General features: G+C 28.0%; 7 protein-coding genes across 8 annotated transcripts; 3 read left to right on the forward strand and 4 right to left on the reverse strand.

The window, feature by feature from the left end:
• The first annotated feature begins 1,406 nt into the window (after window positions 1-1,406).
• mino (glycerol-3-phosphate acyltransferase mino) lies at window positions 1,407-8,764 on the forward strand. Its single transcript, XM_017907513.1, has 13 exons — window positions 1,407-1,917; window positions 4,407-4,525; window positions 4,598-4,776; window positions 5,877-6,032; window positions 6,117-6,511; window positions 6,590-7,013; window positions 7,106-7,277; window positions 7,342-7,526; window positions 7,600-7,786; window positions 7,848-8,071; window positions 8,135-8,245; window positions 8,317-8,509; window positions 8,577-8,764. Exons 1-13 carry the CDS (start codon window positions 1,856-1,858, stop codon window positions 8,762-8,764), a joined length of 2,595 nt encoding a protein of 864 aa, XP_017763002.1. The 5' UTR covers window positions 1,407-1,855.
• A 520-nt stretch (window positions 8,765-9,284) lies between these two features.
• LOC108552849 (tektin-3) lies at window positions 9,285-11,309 on the reverse strand. Its single transcript, XM_017907524.1, has 8 exons — window positions 11,262-11,309; window positions 11,046-11,200; window positions 10,704-10,955; window positions 10,403-10,635; window positions 10,221-10,330; window positions 9,792-10,163; window positions 9,561-9,715; window positions 9,285-9,495 (listed from the first exon to the last, which is right to left on the reverse strand). Exons 1-8 carry the CDS (start codon window positions 11,307-11,309, stop codon window positions 9,285-9,287), a joined length of 1,536 nt encoding a protein of 511 aa, XP_017763013.1.
• Window positions 11,310-11,519: 210 nt separating this feature from the next.
• On the forward strand, window positions 11,520-12,943 carry LOC108552845 (uncharacterized). The gene is made up of 3 exons (XM_017907521.1): window positions 11,520-11,859; window positions 11,943-12,299; window positions 12,374-12,943. The coding sequence occupies exons 1-3, from the start codon at window positions 11,590-11,592 to the stop codon at window positions 12,941-12,943; spliced, it is 1,197 nt and encodes a 398-aa protein (XP_017763010.1). The 5' UTR covers window positions 11,520-11,589.
• A 648-nt stretch (window positions 12,944-13,591) lies between these two features.
• Window positions 13,592-15,943, reverse strand: LOC108552828 (heparanase). Its single transcript, XM_017907502.1, has 7 exons — window positions 15,866-15,943; window positions 15,674-15,763; window positions 15,129-15,442; window positions 14,778-15,024; window positions 14,344-14,703; window positions 13,822-14,260; window positions 13,592-13,754 (listed from the first exon to the last, which is right to left on the reverse strand). The coding sequence occupies exons 2-7, from the start codon at window positions 15,738-15,740 to the stop codon at window positions 13,592-13,594; spliced, it is 1,590 nt and encodes a 529-aa protein (XP_017762991.1). The 5' UTR covers window positions 15,741-15,763; window positions 15,866-15,943.
• Window positions 15,872-16,540, reverse strand: LOC108552829 (uncharacterized). The gene is made up of 3 exons (XM_017907503.1): window positions 16,376-16,540; window positions 16,087-16,309; window positions 15,872-15,977 (listed from the first exon to the last, which is right to left on the reverse strand). Exons 1-3 carry the CDS (start codon window positions 16,538-16,540, stop codon window positions 15,955-15,957), a joined length of 411 nt encoding a protein of 136 aa, XP_017762992.1. The 3' UTR covers window positions 15,872-15,954.
• Window positions 16,541-17,084: 544 nt separating this feature from the next.
• Brd8 (Bromodomain containing 8) lies at window positions 17,085-20,785 on the reverse strand. The gene is made up of 3 exons (XM_017907542.1): window positions 20,750-20,785; window positions 17,428-20,408; window positions 17,085-17,352 (listed from the first exon to the last, which is right to left on the reverse strand). Exons 1-3 carry the CDS (start codon window positions 20,766-20,768, stop codon window positions 17,176-17,178), a joined length of 3,177 nt encoding a protein of 1,058 aa, XP_017763031.1. The 5' UTR covers window positions 20,769-20,785; the 3' UTR covers window positions 17,085-17,175.
• A 364-nt stretch (window positions 20,786-21,149) lies between these two features.
• On the forward strand, window positions 21,150-22,503 carry LOC108552859 (tetraspanin-33). Of its 2 annotated transcripts, XM_017907544.1 has the most exons (6): window positions 21,150-21,303; window positions 21,463-21,666; window positions 21,742-21,915; window positions 21,999-22,130; window positions 22,194-22,262; window positions 22,342-22,412. In XM_017907544.1, the coding sequence occupies exons 1-6, from the start codon at window positions 21,214-21,216 to the stop codon at window positions 22,345-22,347; spliced, it is 675 nt and encodes a 224-aa protein (XP_017763033.1). In that variant the 5' UTR covers window positions 21,150-21,213; the 3' UTR covers window positions 22,348-22,412. The 2 variants fall into 2 exon arrangements, with proteins under 2 accessions (XP_017763033.1, XP_017763032.1); XM_017907543.1 differs by having other exon boundaries at window positions 22,194-22,503.
• Window positions 22,504-22,941: the final 438 nt, after the last annotated feature.

Consider the following 22,941-nt stretch of genomic DNA (forward strand, 5'->3'; position numbering starts at 1 on the left):
CAAAATGTTAAGAAAAAAAAAAAACAAAAATATAGTAGATAGAAAAATCATAATATAGGCTTATAATGAAAGGTTAATAAAATGTATGTTTATCATTTCTGTCTATGGAAGTGGTATATATATGTATATATAAAGAAAGTGTTTAACATAACTCTTGTATGAAATCATTCTTTTGCAATTGGGCTACCACAGAAACTCCCTGAATATACAGGTAGAGAATCTTAATGTACAATACAAATTGATGTACAATAAAGTCCAACATGAAACGTTAACGGCTTTCAATAGGATTAATTTACGAATTGCATGGAACTAACTGGACATCAGGTCATACCGATTTTGCAGTGCAAGATGCTGTTTGTTGTATAAACTGAATTTACATTATGTATTTGTTAAACATTGAAAATCGTTAATCGAATACGTGTTATCGCAAAAGATCATTGTGCATTGCATCATTCTATCTGTGATTTTATGATATATATTTTATTTATCCAATACGGACAAACTCAACTGACAGACTACAAGCGGAATTATAATTATTTTTTAATTTGAGAAACGAAATATCTTATTGGCTGATTTAAAGTAACGGTATTCTGATCATCGTATACTATATTTGCAGTTTTATAAAGAACTATGACGTATATTGCATAACTATTCTTACATTATAATTTTATTTCCAAATTAACATTAATCAACGATTACGTTTAGTAATAGAAAGAAGTAACATTGTCAAATTGATTATTCTGTGTTCGCTGTGTTTACCGCCTGTACCACGTGGTTCTTAGTAGTTGAGATGGAGTTATGTTATGATTTGACTTTTGTGGTGGTCACTTCGATTATCGAATGAAACTAAAAGTGACTATTTCTGTTTCCTTTTTTTCTTAATGACACTTTTCTTTATACGACAAGTTTAGTCTAATATTTCATAGGAAATATTGAAAGCGGTTTTCGTTTATTTTATTTTTATTTTTATGCAAAGTGGTATTACACTCTTTTTTGTGCCGTTTAAATTATTGAGATTAAAGTTGAAATTGAAATGACATTATAATTAAGGTGTCCTTTTTATAATGTATTAATCGATCAATTTTATATCTTTTGTTAAAGTTGTATTTTAGTCGCAAAAAATATGATGACAGCACAAAATATCGAGGAAAATTATATTTTATAAAAACATATAAGTTTGAATAATGAGATTTTTTAAAATTATCAGTACAATAAAATATAATATCTGCATTCCCAAACATGGAAGAAAAGAGAAAAGAAAATCGAGTGCAAAATTGCCCAGTTGCCTTACAATTATGATGTTTGAAGTTGTTTACGAATGGGTAAACATTTTTTGATGATCTAGAAGCCTGTATATATGTTGAATGAAGTTCTAGCTTAAAAACATATTCCGTTGTTATAACACACTGAACATCCCGGCATATTGCATCGTTACTTAAGCGAGTCAGTGAACTGTCCTCAGCGAATATTGTCCGTGGTTACTTAACGTATTGCAGTAGAAAGTCGGCGTTTGTCGCGGCCAAAGCACAGTCTTTTGTATACCGCTGTTATTTTCAAAGGTTCGATAAAAGTTTTAATTAACGTATCGTGTGCATGAACACGAGAGCGCCAAAATAATAATCATCAAATCTGTCGGTTCTATGGATCTTGAAGAAGTGATCGTTTGCTTTTCTTTCACGGCAATTGATGTGTTGAACCAAGATTTACATAATTGTCAAACAAAGTAGATAAACAGTGATTAAAACCATGAAAACGAACAATTGATTCCCTACGCCCTTGCAGACGAATGAAACGATAGCCCTAATATTTTTCTTCTTCGGTGAATAAAATCATCGCGATCTTATTCGATACAGAAATGGATGGTCTTATTGAAATTTTTCTTTTCTTTGGGGTTCTTTTCTACTTCTTTAATTTCAGGTAACGTATATTATCCTGTTTCTAATATGTCCTGTTTTAATGGTTGTATTTTGTGAATCATTCTGATTTTATACAAAATGCTGTAAATTTATCAAGTTTAATCATCTTCCGATTTTATACAAAATGCTGTTAATTTAACAATATTAAGAAAGAATGGAAACATTCGTTCTATAATTATAGTAATTTGATTGCAGTAAATAGAAAGATCAATTCAAGGAACCTTTACATGCCCGCCATTAATAACACGTGGCGCATTCAAATAGATATATTTATAGAGATTTTTATCATGTTAATTTTTTAGTTCCATAAAAATTCAATTAATACTTTAATAGAAAATACAAACACTAATTGTATTGTTTCAACTAATATATAATATTACGTTAATCTGTGTTTAATTTTTTTGCTTACTATTGATAAAGAAAATTTTATAGTTTGATATCTCATATATTGAAATTATCTTACTAGAAAAATAACGGAAAATATTATTTTTCTTAACAGCATAGAAATGTTGTAATAAAATAAATGCCATAATTCGTGACATACATTTATTGAAATTATTTTAGCGATTTCTAACTTTCTTGTAATAACATGTTAACATTTCGAATTTACACGATAAGGCATTAAAATATACGAGATAAACTGTAATCGTTGAATATTTTCGTGGCAATCAAATGTTATTCAAAATTTCACCTCTGGTAACCTACTCAAGACAATATCATAGTATGGTACCGTAAAGGATAAAGTAGAAAGTAAATTAAATTTGCATATCAGCCAAGCAAATTATTTATAATTATCGCTGTCTTTTTTCCAAATTTATAAGTTTATAAACTTATAAATTTCGATATTAACATAATTCAAAAGTGAAGTCGCAAGACGTACCAATTACGTTCATTTGGTTTATTTATCCATAGAATTATTGATGATGAGCCTTATAAGAGAAAAGAAAAGTAGAAAAAGAAAAAGAACAAGAATATAATTATCAGATATTAATGTGTTGTTTTGATGTGAAATTTGATTAATCGTGTATTACTATATTTGTAGAGGGAAACAATTATTCATACTATTAATTGTGATCAGTTGGATACCTTTAGAGATCTCGTCTTATATTTTTTGACGACGTTAACTTAATTAACTATTGTATCTTTAATTTTTCAAAGAAAAAAATGTAAACACAGTGAAAAGAGAAGAAAAAAAAAATTAGATCGCGTCATTCTTGTTGGATATGCTTCATAGTTAGGATTTCAAATTTGTTTCTTCATAGACCGATACGATGTATGAAAACCGCGGAATGAAATGAAATCCATTGTCTGTGAAAGCTTTCTACTATTGCTGAATTATTCTGACTTAATTATGGTCTGGTTTCTTGTTTTTTATTTTCTTATAGCCAGTTATCAATATGTGAACACGATTTATTTTTGCTTCCTAAAGTTACAAGTATATATGCAAGAACTAACCAATTTCTCGATACTGCTTATTTTTAACGCGAAATGTAACATTCAATATTCATTTATGTAAGTGATATATGATACGTCCATACAGACTATACATATCATATGGCTAAGTATCTCTTTCCTCGAACGATATAGATTTGATTATTTTATAATTCTGTCATAATATTCAATGTTATGTACAATAAGTTCCGCGTTGCATTGCAGGCTGTGATTCATTTATCCTTGCTGTTTCATTTAGATATATTTCATCGAAAATCATTTTTATGTACTTGAATATATCATGGTCACTATTAAACGTATTTTGAATCTTTCCGATTTGAAAATATCTGCAGTACAAGATCAGAGATGAACTCTCGCCTTGAACTCTCTATATTTGCGATTTGTATTTTATATCGCAAAAATGTGCAAAACGACACCGAATAAAATGAAGGTTTTTATCATGAATTTATAGAGTCAGGAATCGTTATTGCTATTTCCTGGTACATTTTTATTTACTTGTTGCACTGGTGCATATAATAAAATAATCAATGCCGAACTTAGAGAAACATATCTAGAAAAAGGAAATCGCATCTGCTAATTGCGATTGCACTCAACTGTATCGACACGTAAAAGCGTCGGAAATCATGCGTAAATAATACATGAATATATTCAACAGCAAAACCTATGAAATTGTTCGGTTCATCTCTGTTGTAATGGACAATATCAAAGCTACTAATTACAAAAATAAAGTATCGCATTTATACTTCGCTTTCATTCGGTAATTCTTATAATACACATTTGCATATGAAATAATTTTTTTAATCCTTTGCACTCAAAGGTTTTCGTGCTGCAGGTAAGCAGCAATTCAAAGCTTTTCTATTATAAAGTTACCGATGTCTTTATCATGGCGTAAAAAGAAATTATGTATAAATTATAGTGCACAACTGTTTTATAAATATTTCGATATTTCACATGTCGTTACATTGTCTCAAACTTAATATTCATCATTAATCTTTCTTTCTAAAGTACTTATTTTCAAATTGTTATTTACAATAGTAGAGCTTCCAATATGGTCGATATACTTTCAACACGTTTACAAGAAGTATATGCAAAATGGGAGACCAGAACGGCGGTAATGCGAAATCCAGAATCAAATACAACCCGACTTTTAATAGAAGGTAAGAATTTTATTTGGGAAATAAAAACGTCTAAGAAAGCACTAGGCAAATAATCAAATATTCACATTTTAGATCTTCGACGAACTGGACAATTATTGTATAAGAAAAAGGCACAAGACAAGGAATTAGCCAGAAAAATCCGGAAAGACTCTTTATTTAAAATCAAAGAGTCGGAACCATTAGTACCCTTCATCAAAGAAAAATCCTCCTTTTTACATTATTGTTGCAATAGTTGCACTCCATCATCTAGAGTAAGTTTAATGTTATTTATTTTTTTAACATTAACGACAATCAAATATAAGATAATTTTATTGTTCAAGTTCTAAGAAAGATATTTGGCATGTCCCTTATACTGATATGTCCGCATCGTGTAATATCATAAATGAGAATTGAAAATATTCTGGTATTAAAAAGATATATACTTTAGATAAATGAGGTCTTTCATTTTGACCTCGTGCTGACACTCTTACAATACTAAAAATATATTTAGCTTACGGCCTGGTAACTTAGCTGCGTGTAAAATTGCGAACATTATCGTATGACACGTATAACATTTTCTTGTAAAATACAATCAAAATATTAATAATAATATATGATTATTTAGTCTAGAACAATTTAAATTATACAATTATTATAAGTGTTTTTATTGTTGAGCTAAATAGTGTTTCGTTATGAATCCGTTATGAATGTAGTGCAAATAAATGAAATCTTTAACGTGTAATATTATGAAGTTATTAAAAATTTATTAGTGTAGTTTAAATATCAATTATCGTAGATGAACAAAAATAGACGTAAAACAGCAAATTTCTCGTTACCTAATTAATACGCTATTTTATAATGCATATATAATTATGTGACTCTATAAGTTTCTATTAATTCGTTTGATAAGTAAACATTAAACTTTGTCTATGCAAAGTATGATATACCTTTATCTAATAATTATAGTCGTTAATAAAGGCCATGTACTTTCGATGATAAAAATTATTCACTTTCATAGTTAAGCGAATTATTTTATTATATTAATCATTTATATATTAATGTACTATATATTTGTAAATTTCAAATATGATTTTTTTATAAATAATGATAAATTTTACAAGCACACGATAATTAAATATAGATAATTAAAAGAAAAGATGTTAGAGGAACCATGTGAACTTTTTTCACGATGGTTGCGTATTGTCGTGTTGCATGGATATCGAGAAAATGTAAGCCAGTCATAAATAATTATATTTTTTTAAATATCTTTAGCTTCCTTGATATTTTAAATAATTAAAGTAATTAGTTATACAAAATATTCAGTTATATATGAGACTTTTACGATATTTTTACTTTATCTCATTTTTTACAGAATTCTTTAGTAAATACTATTAGTAAACAATATATGCCTTTTGGATTAAATATATTGGTAGTTAATCGAGGTTCATCATTGTTCTCCAAAGTGTTTTATTGTATTTCACATGTTTACAATTGTAAAAAGTATGATTATCCAAGGGTATCACAAACAGTAAGTTACAAATTTAGAATTATGTTATATTTATTAGAATAAAAATTTGATTTCTTATAAATTTTATACATCATTCTTTTACAGGTTTTAGAAGATGAAAGATTAAAAGATGCAATTAAATTGACTGCTTGGGAAACAGTTACCAATGAAGGTTGTAGTGAAACAGTTGCCCTGTTAAAAGCAGGAGCTAGAGCCAAAACTATATTATTTCAAATGGAAAGCAAATTGAGTAATCTTTTACTTAAAATAACAGCCTGGCTTCTTTATAAATTATTGCCATATTTTATACAATCTACTATAGTATTGCCATCACAAATGGAAATGTTAAAAAAAGCAAACGAGACTGGTCTTCCTTTGATATTACTTCCTTTACATCGTAGTCACTTGGATTATATTATGATTAGCTTCGTTCTTTTAATAAATAATATTAAGAATCCAATCATAGCAGCTGGTGATAATCTAAAAATTCCATTTTTTGGGTATGTTATAACTATGTAAATTATTAAATTTTCTTATAAGACTGTCTATTTATTAATTATATTTTATGCATTAAATAGGTGGTTTCTACGAGGCTTAGGCGCATTTTTTATAAAACGTCGGATCGATCCTGTTATAGGCCGCAAAGATATTCTTTACCGTGCCACTCTTCATACCTACATAATGGAAAGTTTAAGGGCGGGTTATAATATAGAATTCTTTATAGAAGGTGGACGCTCAAGAACTGGTAAACCATGTATGCCAAAAGGTGGCATTTTGAGTGTCATTCTTGATGCATACATGGATGGAATTATTGAAGATGCATTATTAATACCTGTAGCAATGAACTATGAACGTCTTGTTGACGGCAATTTTATCAAGGAACAGCTAGGTCAGCCAAAAGAAATGGAATCATTTAAATCTACGGTTAAAGCCATATGGTCAACCTTAATAGGAAATTATGGTATTGTCAAAATTGATTTTTGCCAACCATTTTCACTTAGGGTACGATACTCATCTTCTTTTAGTCTTATAAATAACATTTATTATTAAATTTACGTTCTCTTAATTACATAACTTTATTATCTTATGAAAAGGAAATGTTAAAATCTTTTGAAAAGCAACAAAATAAATTAACCGGAGGCAAAATATTTCCTGTTGAAAAGCCTTTAAAATCTACAATGTCTAGCTCGTCATTGTATGGTACAGATGTAATTGTAGAAGAATACCGTCAATTAGTTGATAGTATTGCGCGACACGTCGTGTATGGTAAGAATAAAATAGTTTTAAAAATATTTATTGTTGTTGAATATTAATATTCAATATTTTTTAGACTGTACTAGCTCAATGCCAATAATGTCGACCAATGTTGTTGCATTCTTACTTTTGAATAAATTCCGAGATGGTTGTACTTTGGATAAATTGGTTGAAACGTTTGATTTAATAAGACAAGAGTTAGAAAGCCGTAATAAAGATCTTGCATTTTGCGGAGAAACTGTTGATATTATAAATCATGCTGTTAGTAAGAAAATTGCATTATAGATATTTTATTATGATAAAAAAAAAGACATACATTAGCTCATTCTTTTAGTTGGATATCTTAGGTCCAGGTTTAATAAAACAACAACGTCAAGAAATTACAGAAACAGTTAATGGTCGGCAAATTAAATCAAATTTTGTTATTGCAATACGTCCTGTATCGATTCTACCAAATGTAATTGAATTATCCTATTACAGCAATACAATGCTAACATGCTTTATTATGGATAGTATAGTAGGTAAGAAAATGCATTATTTTATAATTTATTTAATTTTATAATTTGTTTATTATATTTTTAGTAACAGCCTTATATGCCGAATTGCAATCACAGATCAATGACCCTATAGCTATTGCTCAAAATAATATTATGGTCTCTCAAGATCATTTGATTGAAAAGTCACTTAAACTTTGTGATATCCTTAAGTATGAATTTATTTTCTGCAAACCGTGTCAAGAATTAGAACGTGTTGTTGTAGAAACTATAATAAATCTTTCATACACAGACCTCATTACTTTACAAGAGGTATTTTATACTTAATATAATTATTTTATTATTTAAAAATTACTCATATAAATTACTTTATAGGAACATTATTTACAAGAAGAGTTATGGAGTAGAAGATATGCAGAAAATTTTGATAATAGTTCAGATGAAGAATATTGTAACAAAAATAAGATTAAAAATATTCAGTACAAAGTAAGTTATTTTTTAGTTTAAATGTATTTTTTAATATCAGAATTGTAATTTACTTCAATTATTTTGTATAGTTGAGCTTAATACCAGAACATGCAGAACGTATGGAATTTCTTCACGTATTATTGCGACCATTAATTGACACATATACTTTTAGTGCCTTTACTCTTAGAAAATTAGTAGGACAATCACTTTCTGAAAGAGATTTAATTCATGAAATATTTTGTGATTTGAAAATGAATTTAGATTGTGGTATAGTAAATTATGGTAAGTAATAATAAATGATTATATTTTTATTATAAATTAATATTTCATTAATTTTACTTTAAAATAGGTGAAAGTTTATGTGTTGATCCAATAAAAAACTCTTTAAAATTATTTGAAAAATGGAATGTCTTGGAGTGTTATCTACAAGAGAATATTAAAATTTTCTATTTGAAAGATGAATATGACACAGATTCGGCTGTAACAAAAGTGTATGATACAATAGCAGCTTTCAAATGGACCAGAAATGTAAACTAAAAACATTATTTCAATTTAATTTCATAACATACTATTTTTTATCTAAGAAGATAAGTTGTTATCAAAAACTTTTGTACATTAATGGTTTATAAGGATTAAATAAAATGTAATTATACATTGAACATATATAAATTTAGTGATTTACAAATTGGTCTGTGTGTTCATAAAGTTCATAGTTTTGTACAGTTAAGTCTTAGACTTGAGTTATTAACTATATGTACAAATTCTTTATCGTATAGTTAATGTGTACATCAAATATATTATAGATTTATCTCGTTAATAAAAATAGTCTTATGTATTATTAAATTGTGTATCAATGAATTTTTTTGTTAAAACAAAATAAACTTAAAAAACTATTTTTATTACATTTTTACAAAACAGTAGAATGATAAAGTAGATAATTATTTTGTACAAACAAATTTTGTTATGTATGCTATTATAAAAGAATAAACATGACAAATGAATACTGTAATCTTTAATATATTTATAATCAAAAAGATATTACATGCAAGTATACAATTCAAAACCTTATAACTGAAGCAACTGGATAACTTCTTCGCATACCCATGCACTTTTCTCTATCAATAAATAATGCATCAACTTTAGATTTTAAATCACTTTCTAAGTTAGACCTAGTACGTAGAAGTTGTTGATGTTGTGCTTCAAATTTTTGTAATTTTAAATTCATATCATGTATCATTGATTTTATCGTTTCTACTTCCTCAACCATTCTATGTAAATAATTAAACATATAAGATTACAATCATTAAACTTTATATACGTTGTTTAAATATACCTGAGTTGAGCATAATCTTTACATAATTCTGCAGCTGGTCTATGTGTTCTGCTTTCTAAACGAGTGTGTGCAACTTTAAGGGCAGAACTTTTATCTGTGATAGCTTTTTGTATTAATTGCAAATTCTTTTCAATCTCAAAGATTTCTTGTTGAATCTATAATTATATATAAATTACCAATTAAATAACAAAAGTTTAAAAGTTTTAAAAGTTTCAAGACAATTTTAGATACTTTGTGTAAATGTATTTGTAATTTTTCTTTTGCTTCGAGCATTTCCGCAGCTCTTTTAGCTAACGCATTATTTGTATTTTCCCATGCTTCCCACATTTCATGTCCAACCGCGTTTATTGCAATTTCTATATCACTTCTTACTTGATTAGATTTTTCTCGTTCTTTCTGTGATTTTTTTACTACGTTGTTGGAAGCTTCAGCCCATGACTCGGCTTCCGTAACACTAGGATCATATTTTTCAATACCACCATAATATTTTAATCCGCGACTAAAATTGTTCATTTGGTGGCATGTAATATCAATTCCAAGTGCAGTTTCTTTATTTTTTATATCGATTTCTAATTGATTTTGTATTGCTCTGCTATTTGTAAGCTGAACATAAAGCAGGAGATTACGATAATTTTCGTAAAATTATAATTTTATACTTACTTGAGTAATACATTTATCCGTAAAGTGTTCTAATTTATTTTGAGAATTTCTAACTACTTCTACTTCTTTTAGCAGAGCATGTTCTACTTGGTCATGTACTAAATCAGAACCTATGTATATTTTAAAAGATATTTTACGGATATACATATATATTTTCAAACTAAGAGATAAATGTAATATACCTGTTCTAGCTTCACGATAATATAAACATTCCTGTGCTATGTGTAATTGACCCTCTAAACTTTGTATCGTAGTTTGTAAATTTCGACGACACTCTTGCATTTTTATATTTTCTATTATCAGTCTTTCCAATTCTGAAGCTACTTCATTTCTCCAAAAAGTAGTATCTGTAATTCTTTCCCCTAATTTACGACCAGTTTCAGTTTGGCCATTCTGTACTTTCTCATCGGCTTCTCTAAAATTGCATCAATTCTTATTCAATATATCGTCTAACAAATTTGACAAAACATTACAGTATTTTACCGCATCATCCGAACGGTATCCTGTCGTAAGTTTTCGGAGAAGTTTCTATTAGTATTTGATTCATTATAAAGCTTTAGCTGATTTTGCACCCATTCGTATGGACCATATCTTGTAAAAAGTGCAGTTCGTGCTGCATGTGCAGGATTTCTATCGAAACCAGTCACCAAATTTGGAAATCGTAACGGTTCCGTAGCCATCCCTTTTGGCATATAACAAGTATTAGCAAGCAAATTTGTCATTGGTTGTGCCGGCCTAAAACAGTTACAAAAGAAAACTATCTTTTTAAAATAAACTAGGATAAAGACAACATAAAGTGAATTTTCATTTAAAAAGAGTTCTTACAGAGGAGATGTTTCTACGATTTCATATCCTAAAGTAGGACGCCAAGGATGTGGTTTTGGAGTTTTATAGAATTCTCCAACTCTGACCGAAATCGGTGGACCAGTAATTTGTTCCATGCATGATAATACACCTACTGTAGTCCATGGTTGAAGTTGCTAATATTAAAGCAATAAATTAATATCGTTATTTACTATTTAAATTCATATAAAGACAAACCGAATATATAACAGTTTCTTTTCCTGCTCCAATTTTGTTAGTATCCATTGTATTTTTAATAACTCAGATTTTAGTTAGAAAAATTTAATATCGACAAAAATTTTATTTCTATGAAATAATTTTTTACATTTCACTTAATTTGATTAACAATCTCATAAAATAAAATAATCTAATTTGAAATGAAGGTTTATTTGAAATCCGGAAACAAAGTTATCACGTGACGTCTGTCATATGATTCTAGCCTAGTCAGGTGCTCTGTTACCTTCTGCTCGATCGCAGTTAATCAGTACTTATCTGACTCGCCCAGTTCTGTTTGAGTAAAAACATTATGACACGATTTTGTAGTGCTTTATGTTTCGTTCTAATAATAACTGTAGTATTTGAAATTTTACCTTCACACGCTGATAATGCAGTACCCGTATTACTATGGGGTGGATCAGTTAATTCTGATTTAGCAACAAGTGCAGTGAATCCCTTTTTAAAGACTACTAGCGAAGAATTTGATCTTTTCTTACGTAAAAAGTTAGAAAATTCACCACCAGTTCTTCTCTATGTAAAAGATAATTTGTGCATTGAAGATTTAGTGAAACACAAACAGGTTATTATAATGTACTTGAATAGTATTGAGTTCAACTCATCTACTTATTGATTTGAATATTAATAAAATTTTTAATCTTTTAGCATCTTCAGAAGGTTACTACAGGCGACTCTTTACATTATTTTCCTGCTGTTGAAAAAGCAGCAAGCACTGTTGAAGATTTACCTTCATATAATCAGACATACAATGACTACATGGATTCTATATCTGATGGTCAATTATTGATTGTATCTATTAGTAATTTAGATATTATTCCAGAAACTTATAAGACTATAAGAGATTCCAACCCGAATTTAATAGCTGTGCTCACAGGGAAAGCATGTAGTTATAGACGGTCTGAACGAGTAAAAAGAGACAATTATAAAGAAAACGCCTCTGAACCTTTTATTGTTATATCACCTAGAGTGTTATTGTATTCTAGTCAAGGTTTATTAGTAAAGGTAATGTCATCAGCATTTTGTTTTATAATTTAATTAATATATTTTTTGTGAACAATAATTCTTATATTTGATAGTCTGAAAATGGGAAAGCTGCAATATCACTTCCACTTAACGCTAATGTTACTGAAGACACCAGAGCATCCAGTCTAAACTTGCAATTAGCATTTCAAGGAACTGATGCACTTATATATAAACATGAACTTGTCTTTATGTTTGAAGTTAGAACTGCAGGATATTATACATTTAAAACTGCTAATTATACATATTACACCGGAACAAATAGTACTAACAAAAAAAGCAAAGAACAGAGTTTAACAACAGACACAGATATTGTTTTTCCATTTAATTTCTCTTATCATTGTTCACAATATATTATATTTAAAAATAATTTTACACTGTTAAATATTACAAATTTACAAGTACAAATTGATCCAAAATATGATAATACTAGTAGGACAAAAATATTTGATGATGCATATGATTGTGTTGGTTTTACTACAATTCCAATTTGGACAGGAATATTTGTTACTAGCATATTAGCTTTAATTATAATTTGGGCTCTTACTATGATTATAGATATTCGAACAATGGATAGATTTGATGATCCTAAAGGAAAAACAATTACAATTTCAGCTCAGGAATAGTATAATAACGTTATATTACTAGAAATATTATGTATATACATACTATAATATGTCAGAAATCAATAAATTGTCAAATAGATTTTGAGTTCCATATTGGTAATTTATACATGTATAATATACGTTAGGACATTTCTAATGTCATAAACTTTCTAAGTACACTTAATTGTAATATTGATATTAATTTGATGCAATAATATTTTGCTCTAAGATTATGATAAATTTAATCATTCCATTTACCTAACATTGTACTATTTTCAGTATTGTATATTTTTTGTATATGATAGTATTTCTTTCTGTAGTATTTGCGGTGTATAATTTGTAAAAAAATTTTATTTTACAATGATAAACAGAAGACATAATACTATGTACTAGCAAGTAACTAGATAAATATGCTACTATATCTTTCAACAATAGAACAATATCGACTGTAATAAGGTATATCGAATAATGTTAATATAGTTGTTTCATACAAATACATATAAATACGCACATATACCTATGTATAAATGATATCTTATAAAGTCATATAAATCTTTCATTCCTTTATTAATTTTTCTTTAGTTAATAATGACTGTAAAGATACATTTTATGATACTATAATATGAATTTATAATATATATAATACATACAATATAAATTTAATTTCAGTTACATATAACATGCTGGAATCTTTGTATCATGTATTACAATGAATACCATGGAATAAGGTGGTAAAGTAATTGATTGTGATAATTCTAATATTATAGGTCGAAATGGTGGTAAATTTCCATTAGATTGCAATTTCAATATTTCTCCATTTATTTTGATGGTTCTAAAAACAATTGAAATGAAATAAAATGTAAAATAATTTATTTCTGTGAAAAGTAATTATTATATACCTTGACTGTAGATTATCAGAAGTAAGTGCATATAAAAATACTTTAGCATTTTTATGAAATACAGGGATTTCTTTAACAGAGATATAAATAGGGATTTTATTTAAATTAATCCCAAATATTGTAATTGCTGAAACTCCATTAATCCATGCATTCTCAGGAGTACAATGTGCATAAAATCGTATATAATCAATATTTATTGGTGATAATTGTAAAACTTTTTCTGAAACAAGTTGCTTGTAAATGACACTAACCCACCAGTCAGGATTTGGCATAAGATCATCTCCAATCATAGCATAGTTCCCACCAAATAATGTTTGCCTAGAAACAACATTTAATCCTACACTGGCAGCATATCCCAATTTATCAAGCCATAAAAATCCAGCCACAAATCTATCTGATAGTTTTGGTGCACCTCCACCATAAGCTGTACTTGTTTCTGCTATAAAAATTGATTTTCAGTATTTAAATTCAAAATTATATTTAAAGATTGAAATTGTATTTAGAGAACATGTAATTACGTACATAACCACATAGAAATAGATCTTCCTGATGACTGAATTACTTCTTGCATAGATTTAATTTGCATTGGCAAATAATTAAAAGTTGAAATATTTATAAAATCAGTTAATTGAGCATCTCTCCCATTAAGGTAATATTGATGCCAAGAAAAATAATTAATACTATTTTTATCATTTTCTAAAAATGATTTTGCATACTGCTCTCCTTTGTCATTGATAACTCCTACATGATTTATTTCTGGACCCACAAGAAGGCTTCTGTTATATCCTATATCATTTAACAATTGTCTCAATTGATAATAATCATCTGCAACCTGTGTTGCAGTAATAGTTATATTAAATACATGATGGAAGGAATTTGGTTCTAAAATTTTATAATTATTATGCATTAAATTTATTTAAAAGAAAAACGGATTGAAAAGTGAGATGTAGCTGTACCATTTCCTAGTTGCCAGTCCAATTTCATGTTTTTATTTTTGGCGAACGAAATTATATTTTTAGCATTAATATCATTCCAGGAACCATTTACAGTTCTAAATAATAGATTTAAATCGAATATCATTCGCAATTTTGATTCTACTGTGAAGTTATATAAATTTTCAAAATCTATTTCGTTAATTGTAAAATTACTTATATCTTGGCCGTCTATCGGACTAATTTGTTTTTCGAAAATTATTCGTGTTGTCTGTAATTTAATTCATATAATTTATGTAATGTAATTTACATAAATTGTACATTAAATAATTATATACATATATACAATTTATTCACAATATATAATAGACAAACCTGATTGAAATATAAACAGTCCGCAGAAGTCCCGCCTATTCGAACATAAGCGGGTGCTAGATGTCGAGCTAAATTTATAAATTTGCTATTTTTGATTGGAAGACTTTTCATATCACGAAGTAATGATGTATCAAGTCCAAATGATAAGAATTTATTTGAGACTGTATGTAAAGGTGAATGTCTTGAACTTAAATAAAGTATATGGGTATTAACTGTTTGGTTTATTATAATATTAAAATTCCATACTGATAATATTAAAATAATCATACAAAACCCCAATAAAATTAAACTAAAAATGGGATGTAATGTTGATTCTGAAAGTAGAAATATGTTATCGTATAATTTATTAAATATATTCGAAATTAAAATTTTAAATATTAGACATGCGCAATATAATATACAATATGGCTGATAATATTTATCTGTATTTAACAATATTAATATATAAAAATAACTTAAACACAAAGTAATCATTAAAATGCATATTTCTTCAATTCGAATATGTATAATAAAAACTTATTTTTAATTTTAATTGAATAACTTACTGGTTCGAATTTTATGAGGTCCCTCATATTGATTTTTACCACAATGATTAATTACAAAGTAATTCATAATTTTTGCAGCTTCTTATTTGTCTATATATTTAAAATTAGTTTATATATACAATCTGTATTCGATTTATAACAGAAAACAAATATTTATTGAATATTATAATAATTTTTTTATAATTTACTTACGGGACTTTTTATTCGTTAGGAATGGATGATGTTTTTGCGTTTGTTTTTGATTAAAATTTTTATATCTTATATGACCAGGTTGTTCTATATTAAATCGATTTGAAAATTGTTCCTGTTTAAGAACTTTGATAATTATATTATAATTATATCAAACTTGTCTTTTATATGTTTGTATTAAATGTTTCAATAAAAAATATTGTTTATTTTAATAAAAAAAATACCTCTAGACGAAATTTTTTCAGATAGTGAATCTAAACTGGAACTTGATGATCGAATAAGTAAAGAACGACTTCTGTGTACCGCAATGCGATTACGATAAGACAAACTACGCCGACGTTTCCGTTTATTATTTAATTGCTGTTTTGATTCTGAACTACTTAATTCATCTTCAGCCCAAAAAGGTTGATCAGTGTCATCGGATATTGGTGGTACTAGTGCCGGTGACTTAAACAAGCATATTTAATAAGTATATTTAAATAAAAGTATTTATTTTTAACCATAATAACTTACAATATCTCGAGGGTTTCCAAATGTAAAGTATTGCTTATTTGTGAAATTTAATTGATTTAATACTTCAACAGATATTGTAGTACAAGATGATTGATTTTCATAACCTTCATCATCTTCAGAAGTTTGTATCATTTTTCGTGTATCGCCACTAGCATAATAACCCATTATAAACTTTACTTAAATTTTGATAAGTTAAATAATTATAAAATTTAAATTTTCTACATAGGGTTGACCATACTAATGATTTTTTTGTATTTTATGTATTTAAAATATAAATGTTTTAAGAGTCATTGAGAATAAATGGTAGGCTTTTTTTTATTATGATAGAACAAATTGCATTATCCTATAAGCTATAATTTGAAATATTTATTTAGTACATTTTTTATGTAACATTTTTAGAAAACAAGTTATATTTTATAAAATGTTTTTATTATATTTTTCTTAAAACAAAAATGTCAAATTTTTGTTTAAATCATATATTACAAATAATTATTTTTCTTTTTGTACATTACATGTATAGTATATTCTCATAATAATGAGAAAAGGAAAGATGAGTGATAATAATTTTGTGATTATTAATATAAAATTTACTTTTGTATCTTTTACTGTCATTTGAAAATAATGAGATAAAATTTCGAGTCACTGTATGTTTTTCAGTACATTTTAAACATCTTGCATGTCCAACAATGCCCCTTAATACCAACAGATTCGTTCTTTCTTTCAAATTTTTCAATAAAGTTCTTTAGAACTTTAATGTATATCACATCACACATATGTATACATATAAATAGAAAAATACCCTAATCATTTTCTGATTTTCTACGTTTTTTTGAACGAGGACTATCAGTATCATGTGGACTTGGGGTAATGTGACTTCGTTTTCTTTTTATACTACTTTCACTAGCTTCACTACTACTACTTGCTGCAGTTCTTGTTTCTCTCCTAAGTGTTCCCTCTCCTGTAACTTGCACCAGTATCTAAACAAAATTAAATAATATAACATTTTTTAAAAATTATTAAATGCAAAAGAAATATCATATTTATATTTTTACCTGCATATGTTGTAAACATTCTTCTTGCATTGAAACAGCCATTTTATAAATAAATGTATCATGTTTATTATACATAATGGCATTTTGAAACATTAACATAACATCACGTTGAAAATGCATCGTAGATCTAATTGTACCATTATCTATATTTTTTTTAATAGTGGATAAATCCATAGGTCTAAAGATGACTGAATGGTATCCAGGTGCTTGATCTTCTGTAATAGGTCTCAAAAATACAGATGCATACTTATGTGTAGCAAGTCGATTATAAACAAGCATGACTGCTTTTTTCCATGCTCTATAATCTGCACCTTCTCCAGTTCCTTCATTTTCAGGTTCACTGTCAATAGAAACATTTTGTTTCTTTGAATATGTTTTCATAGCACGTCCTCCACTTAACTTGCTTAATGATGATTCTTCTTCATCTAATTCAACAGTATCTTCACCAGCACTTACTATAGATTCTTGTTCTTTTTTTACATTTTGTTCATTATCTATACCTTTTTTTTCTTCTTTCTCTTCTTTTATTTGAACTTCTTTTTTCACTTCTGATATTAGAGAATTTTCTAATTGGATTTTTGTTTCTTCTTCCATTTTCGAATCTTCATATGTATTTTCTTCTTTTTTAAGAGTAGAAATATCAGATTCAGATTTAATAGGGTCTACAGATTCTGTTTTTGAACTTTCTATTTCTTCTGGAGATATTAATTGAGTTGAATCTTCTACAATTGCTGTTTCTTCTATTTCTTCTTCTTTAATTTCTATATCTTGTAAAATAGAGCTTGTTGTATCTTCTGAAGAATCTTTTGTATCTTCTTTCTTAAATTCATCTGCATATATTTCTAAAGCTTCCTCTGTTTGTTCCTCTTGAGACTTTTCTGGAGACTCTTCACATACATCTATGATAGTTTTCTTTTTTACTACAATTATAGATTCTTCCTTAAACGATTCAATAGATTCTGTACTTTCAATTGTATTTTCTATGATTTGTTCTTCTGTTATTTTCTTTTTATCGTCTAAACTACTTTCATCATCTTCTAAAATTAAACTAATATCTTGAGATTTTTCTGTATCTTCAGTGCTAGGAAGATCATTTGTTACTTCAGATGAAACACTAACAACTTCTGCTGATGGCACATCTTGCTGTTCACCTGTAATTTTAGCAAGATGCATTTCTAATTGATCCAATTCCATATTACCTTTATTTTCTAATTCTTCAGAGGACACTCTTTGCAATTTATTAGTAGGTGATTCTTTAATTCCTGGTACAACTATTTCAGTTTCTTCTTCTACTTCTTCAATTTCGTCTTCTGCTATTTCATCAATTAACTCTTTTGTAGGTATTTTTGAGTCATTTTCTTCAGCTTCTACATTTGAGGTAGAATCCATAGTATCAAATTCATCAACCATTTGTTTTTCTTCTAATGGAATATCTTTACTATTTTCGCCATCCTGAGTATCTAATTCAGGAACAAGCTCTTCATTTAATGTTACCCTTCCATCACATGTATTTTCTTCAGATTTTATTTCTTCTGATACATTTGTTATGTTTTCAGATACTTCAGTGACTTCAATGACTTTTGGTTCTGGTGGTTCAATAGCAACTGTTCCAATAATTTCTGCAATATTTGATGTGCTTGAATCAATTTCTTCAATAGCCATTTCACTTTCTGGTGAATTAGAAAGTGATGCAACTTCATCTACATCTCTTGGTTCTGGTCGTTCTGTTACTACTGGTACTTCTTGAATTTGGGGTACAGTAAGGGTATTAATCGTTGATGTAGTTGTATCTAAAGTTTGTGGACTACCAGTAATTTCTTCCTTTATTAACTCTTCTATATCTCCAATAATTTCATTAATTTCATCTTTATCTATTACATCTGTCATTATATCTTTACGTATTACATCATCTATGTGATCTATAATCTGTACCATACTTTCTGTAGGTGCAATATTTTGAGTATTAATTGTAAGAGATTGAGTAGGTACAGGTGTTTCATTTTGAACTGTTACTTGATGTACAGGCTGAGGTTGAAGATTATGAACTTCAGTAGGCACATTTTGTTGAGATACAATAGTTGGAGTTGGTTGTAAATTCGGTAGAGGACCCCTTTGTGCATTGGCAGGCATTTCTAATAGCATAGATAAAGTTGGTGCACCAACTGATGGTTTTTCTGATTGTATATTTGAAATTGCAGAGGTAACCAACTGATACAGTGGTGATACATTTTGTGTCAATTGAGAATTTGGTACTTTTGGACTGGAACCAAGTAGGCTTGTGATTGTAGGAGAGCTTACTTGAGCTGTAGTGGTTGAGGTTTGAATTTGTGTTGTTGGACTTGGTGATTTTAATAAACTTGTTAATAGTGGTGACCTTCCTCCTCTAGTTTTCTTTTCATCTTCATCTAGAGTTTCTACTGATTCTTGAATTTCCACTAAATTTTCAGTAGATTTACGTTGACTTACGGTGGAGACTGTTTGTGGTGAATTCGATTCTTGCTTCTGTTGACGTTTTGCTAACCATGCAGAATGTGCTCTTGCTTTTTGTTCTTGTTCCCGTTCTTCTTGCTCAATTGCAAGCCACATCTTCTGTAATTTCTCTTCTGTTAGCAATCCAGATTTTAACATATTTATTTCAGCTTTAAGCTGTTGATATTCATCTCTTTGAAAAGATAATATTTGACCTAGTTCAGTTATCCTTTCTTGTGTTAATCTCCTAACAATTGATTCGCCTGTGGTTTCACCACTTTCCCGTTTTTTTCTTTTGGGTGCATCTGCATTTTCTAATAAATGTGCATATTGAATAGCACAAGATTTCTGAGAAAACCAATCAGGGGGTCTTAATGTTTCTTTTTCAACAAATACTTTTAATGAGCGTGATACACTCATCCAATTTTGATCTCCTGACTTTAATACACTAGAAGCCAAACATAATTGTTCACGAGTACTCCAATTGTCATATGATCTTTTTAATTTTAATCCTGTAAATAAATATTATATTGATTGATAAATGTATATTATGTACAGTGTTTACTTTTAATATTGTTTTAAGATAAGTATGTGTAATATTAATATTTTGTTGTTGTTAATTTGTTGTTTACATTGTATAGGTTAAGAAATGAGGATTTATTTTTTTACATAAGCATAAAAGACTGAATAGCAATATATCACAGTAATTACTAAAATAATTAAATATTTATAATGTAATACTGCTGTAATCTATAATTATTTAAGTTTAAAACCTATATGTTAATATTTGATAACTCTGTTAACCTCCAAATCGTGAACTATAATCAGTAAATAAATAAATAAGTAAACTTACTGTCTTGCACTGATGTCATTTTTTTTTAAAAAGAACTTTATCTTTTTTTTTTTAATATGTACACGTAAAAATATAAAAAATTTTAAACAAGTCAAGTACTAAAAATTTCTTCGTTTAGAATTTTTTGTTTGTTGGTTTATATACATACGTATTCCACCTATTCCCCTGAAACATGGAATGAGTGGACAGCTGATTTCAAACATGAATTCGAGGAATATGAGAAACAGAAGTGTAATGGCGGATGCAAAGTAAGCTGTCAAAGTATGGTGCATTATATTTTTGCTTTGATTCATGAACAATCGAATATAGCTGGTGAATGATTAAATAAAAAGATAGCAAATATGCGCTATGTATGTGAGATTATGAAATAAGTAATGCAAACGATATAATTTGTATATATAACTGAAAGTGCGAATCACTTGTATATACCAATTAATATCTCTTAAAACTGGTTCTACTCTACAATGATGAATAATCGGAGGCGAACAAATAATTTTACTTATGTTAGTTCTTGTGTGAAATACATGATATTTATGCTCAATTTTGTTTTCTGGGTAAGTAAATGTTCTGTATGTTTCATACAATTGATTACTTTATTATGGTCATAATTAATAAATGGATATATAAACAATTAAATAAAAAATTGTATTGCATGTACTTATTATGTATGAATGAGAAGAATAAAATTTAAAATATTTTATTTTATTGTGCAGCTGTTTGGAGTACTTCTAATTGGAGTAGGTTTATATGCATTTGTGGATAAATGGCAAGCAACCGGTTCTGTTAGAATAGAGAATGTATATGATGTAGTTCTCAATATTTCACTTGTAATGGTTATTGCAGGAGGAGTAGTTTTTGTTGTTAGTTTTGCAGGATGTGTTGGAGCATTACGTGAAAATACTTGTCTTCTAAAGTTTGTTAGTACTATCAAATTATATTGAAATATTATATTTAATAGTTTATTAACAAATGATATAATTTATTTATTGTAGTATTCACTATGTCTACTGGTATTCTTTTTGCTTGAAATGGGTATAGCAATTGTTGGTTTTGTATTTCCACATACATTGCAATCATTATTGGAAGAATCATTCACAGATAAAATTATACAAACCTATAGAGAAGACCCTGATCTACAAAATTTTATTGATTTTGGCCAAAAAGAAGTAAGAAATTTTTTAAAGAAATATTTACTAAGGTGTATTATTATGATTAATAATATTAAAACAATCAATATTTATATGAACAGTTTAGGTGCTGTGGTTTAAGCCAAGAAGGATATTTAGATTGGGGAAAGAATGAATATTTTAATTGCTCCAGTCCTAGTGTAGAACATTGTGGTGTACCATTTTCATGTTGTATTAATGCTACAGACATATCAGTAAGTATCTATTACATTTTATTAACAAGAATATACTACTTAAAATAATATTTAAATTTCTAGGGTGGTCTTGTGAATATAATGTGTGGCTATACAGTACAAATGTTACCAGTATCTGAAGCAGGCAAAAAAGTATGGACTAGCGGTTGCATTGAAATTGTACGAAGTTGGGCAGAACGCAATTTATATACAATAGCTGGTATTGCTTTAGGTATAGCTCTTAGCCAACTATTTGTCATTTATCTTGCTAAAACACTAGAAGGACAAATTGAATTGCAAAAGTCTCGTTGGCATTCCTAAGCTTGACTTCAGGCCACCTACCGCTATCAGATTCATTCCCCTCCTAGTAAGCAGGTGGCCAGTGGCCGAACAAGAGGCCAAGATAATGAAACAAATGTAAATGTTCGAATGACTTTACTTGTTCTTTTTGCGATCTCTGTTTACATACTCTGTATTCTTTCCATGATCAGACTTGTTCTTTACTTCAAAAATTATTTTCATGTATATTTAAGCAAAGGCTAACTTTTACTTTCTTTTATATATTGTTCTATTTTTATAACTTTTTTTTTGTCTTCATTACTAGTTTATTCTATATCTTTATAGACAGATGGTTAAGTAATGTAACCATGTTTTTCTCTTTTTTGAGATTTTTTACAACTTGCATAATTATAACTTGATTACATTTAAATTGTAGTAATTCAGGCGAAAGTAGAACATCTAAAATTGAAAATTATTCAGTATACACATTCAGTTACATATAAAATTTGTTGCAAAAATTACTTACATATAAAGAAAAATTTGTATTAGGTAT

This window comes from Eufriesea mexicana, unplaced genomic scaffold, assembly GCF_001483705.2.
Source record: "Eufriesea mexicana isolate 0111107269 unplaced genomic scaffold, ASM148370v2 scaffold8199, whole genome shotgun sequence".
NCBI lineage: Eukaryota > Metazoa > Arthropoda > Insecta > Hymenoptera > Apidae > Eufriesea > Eufriesea mexicana.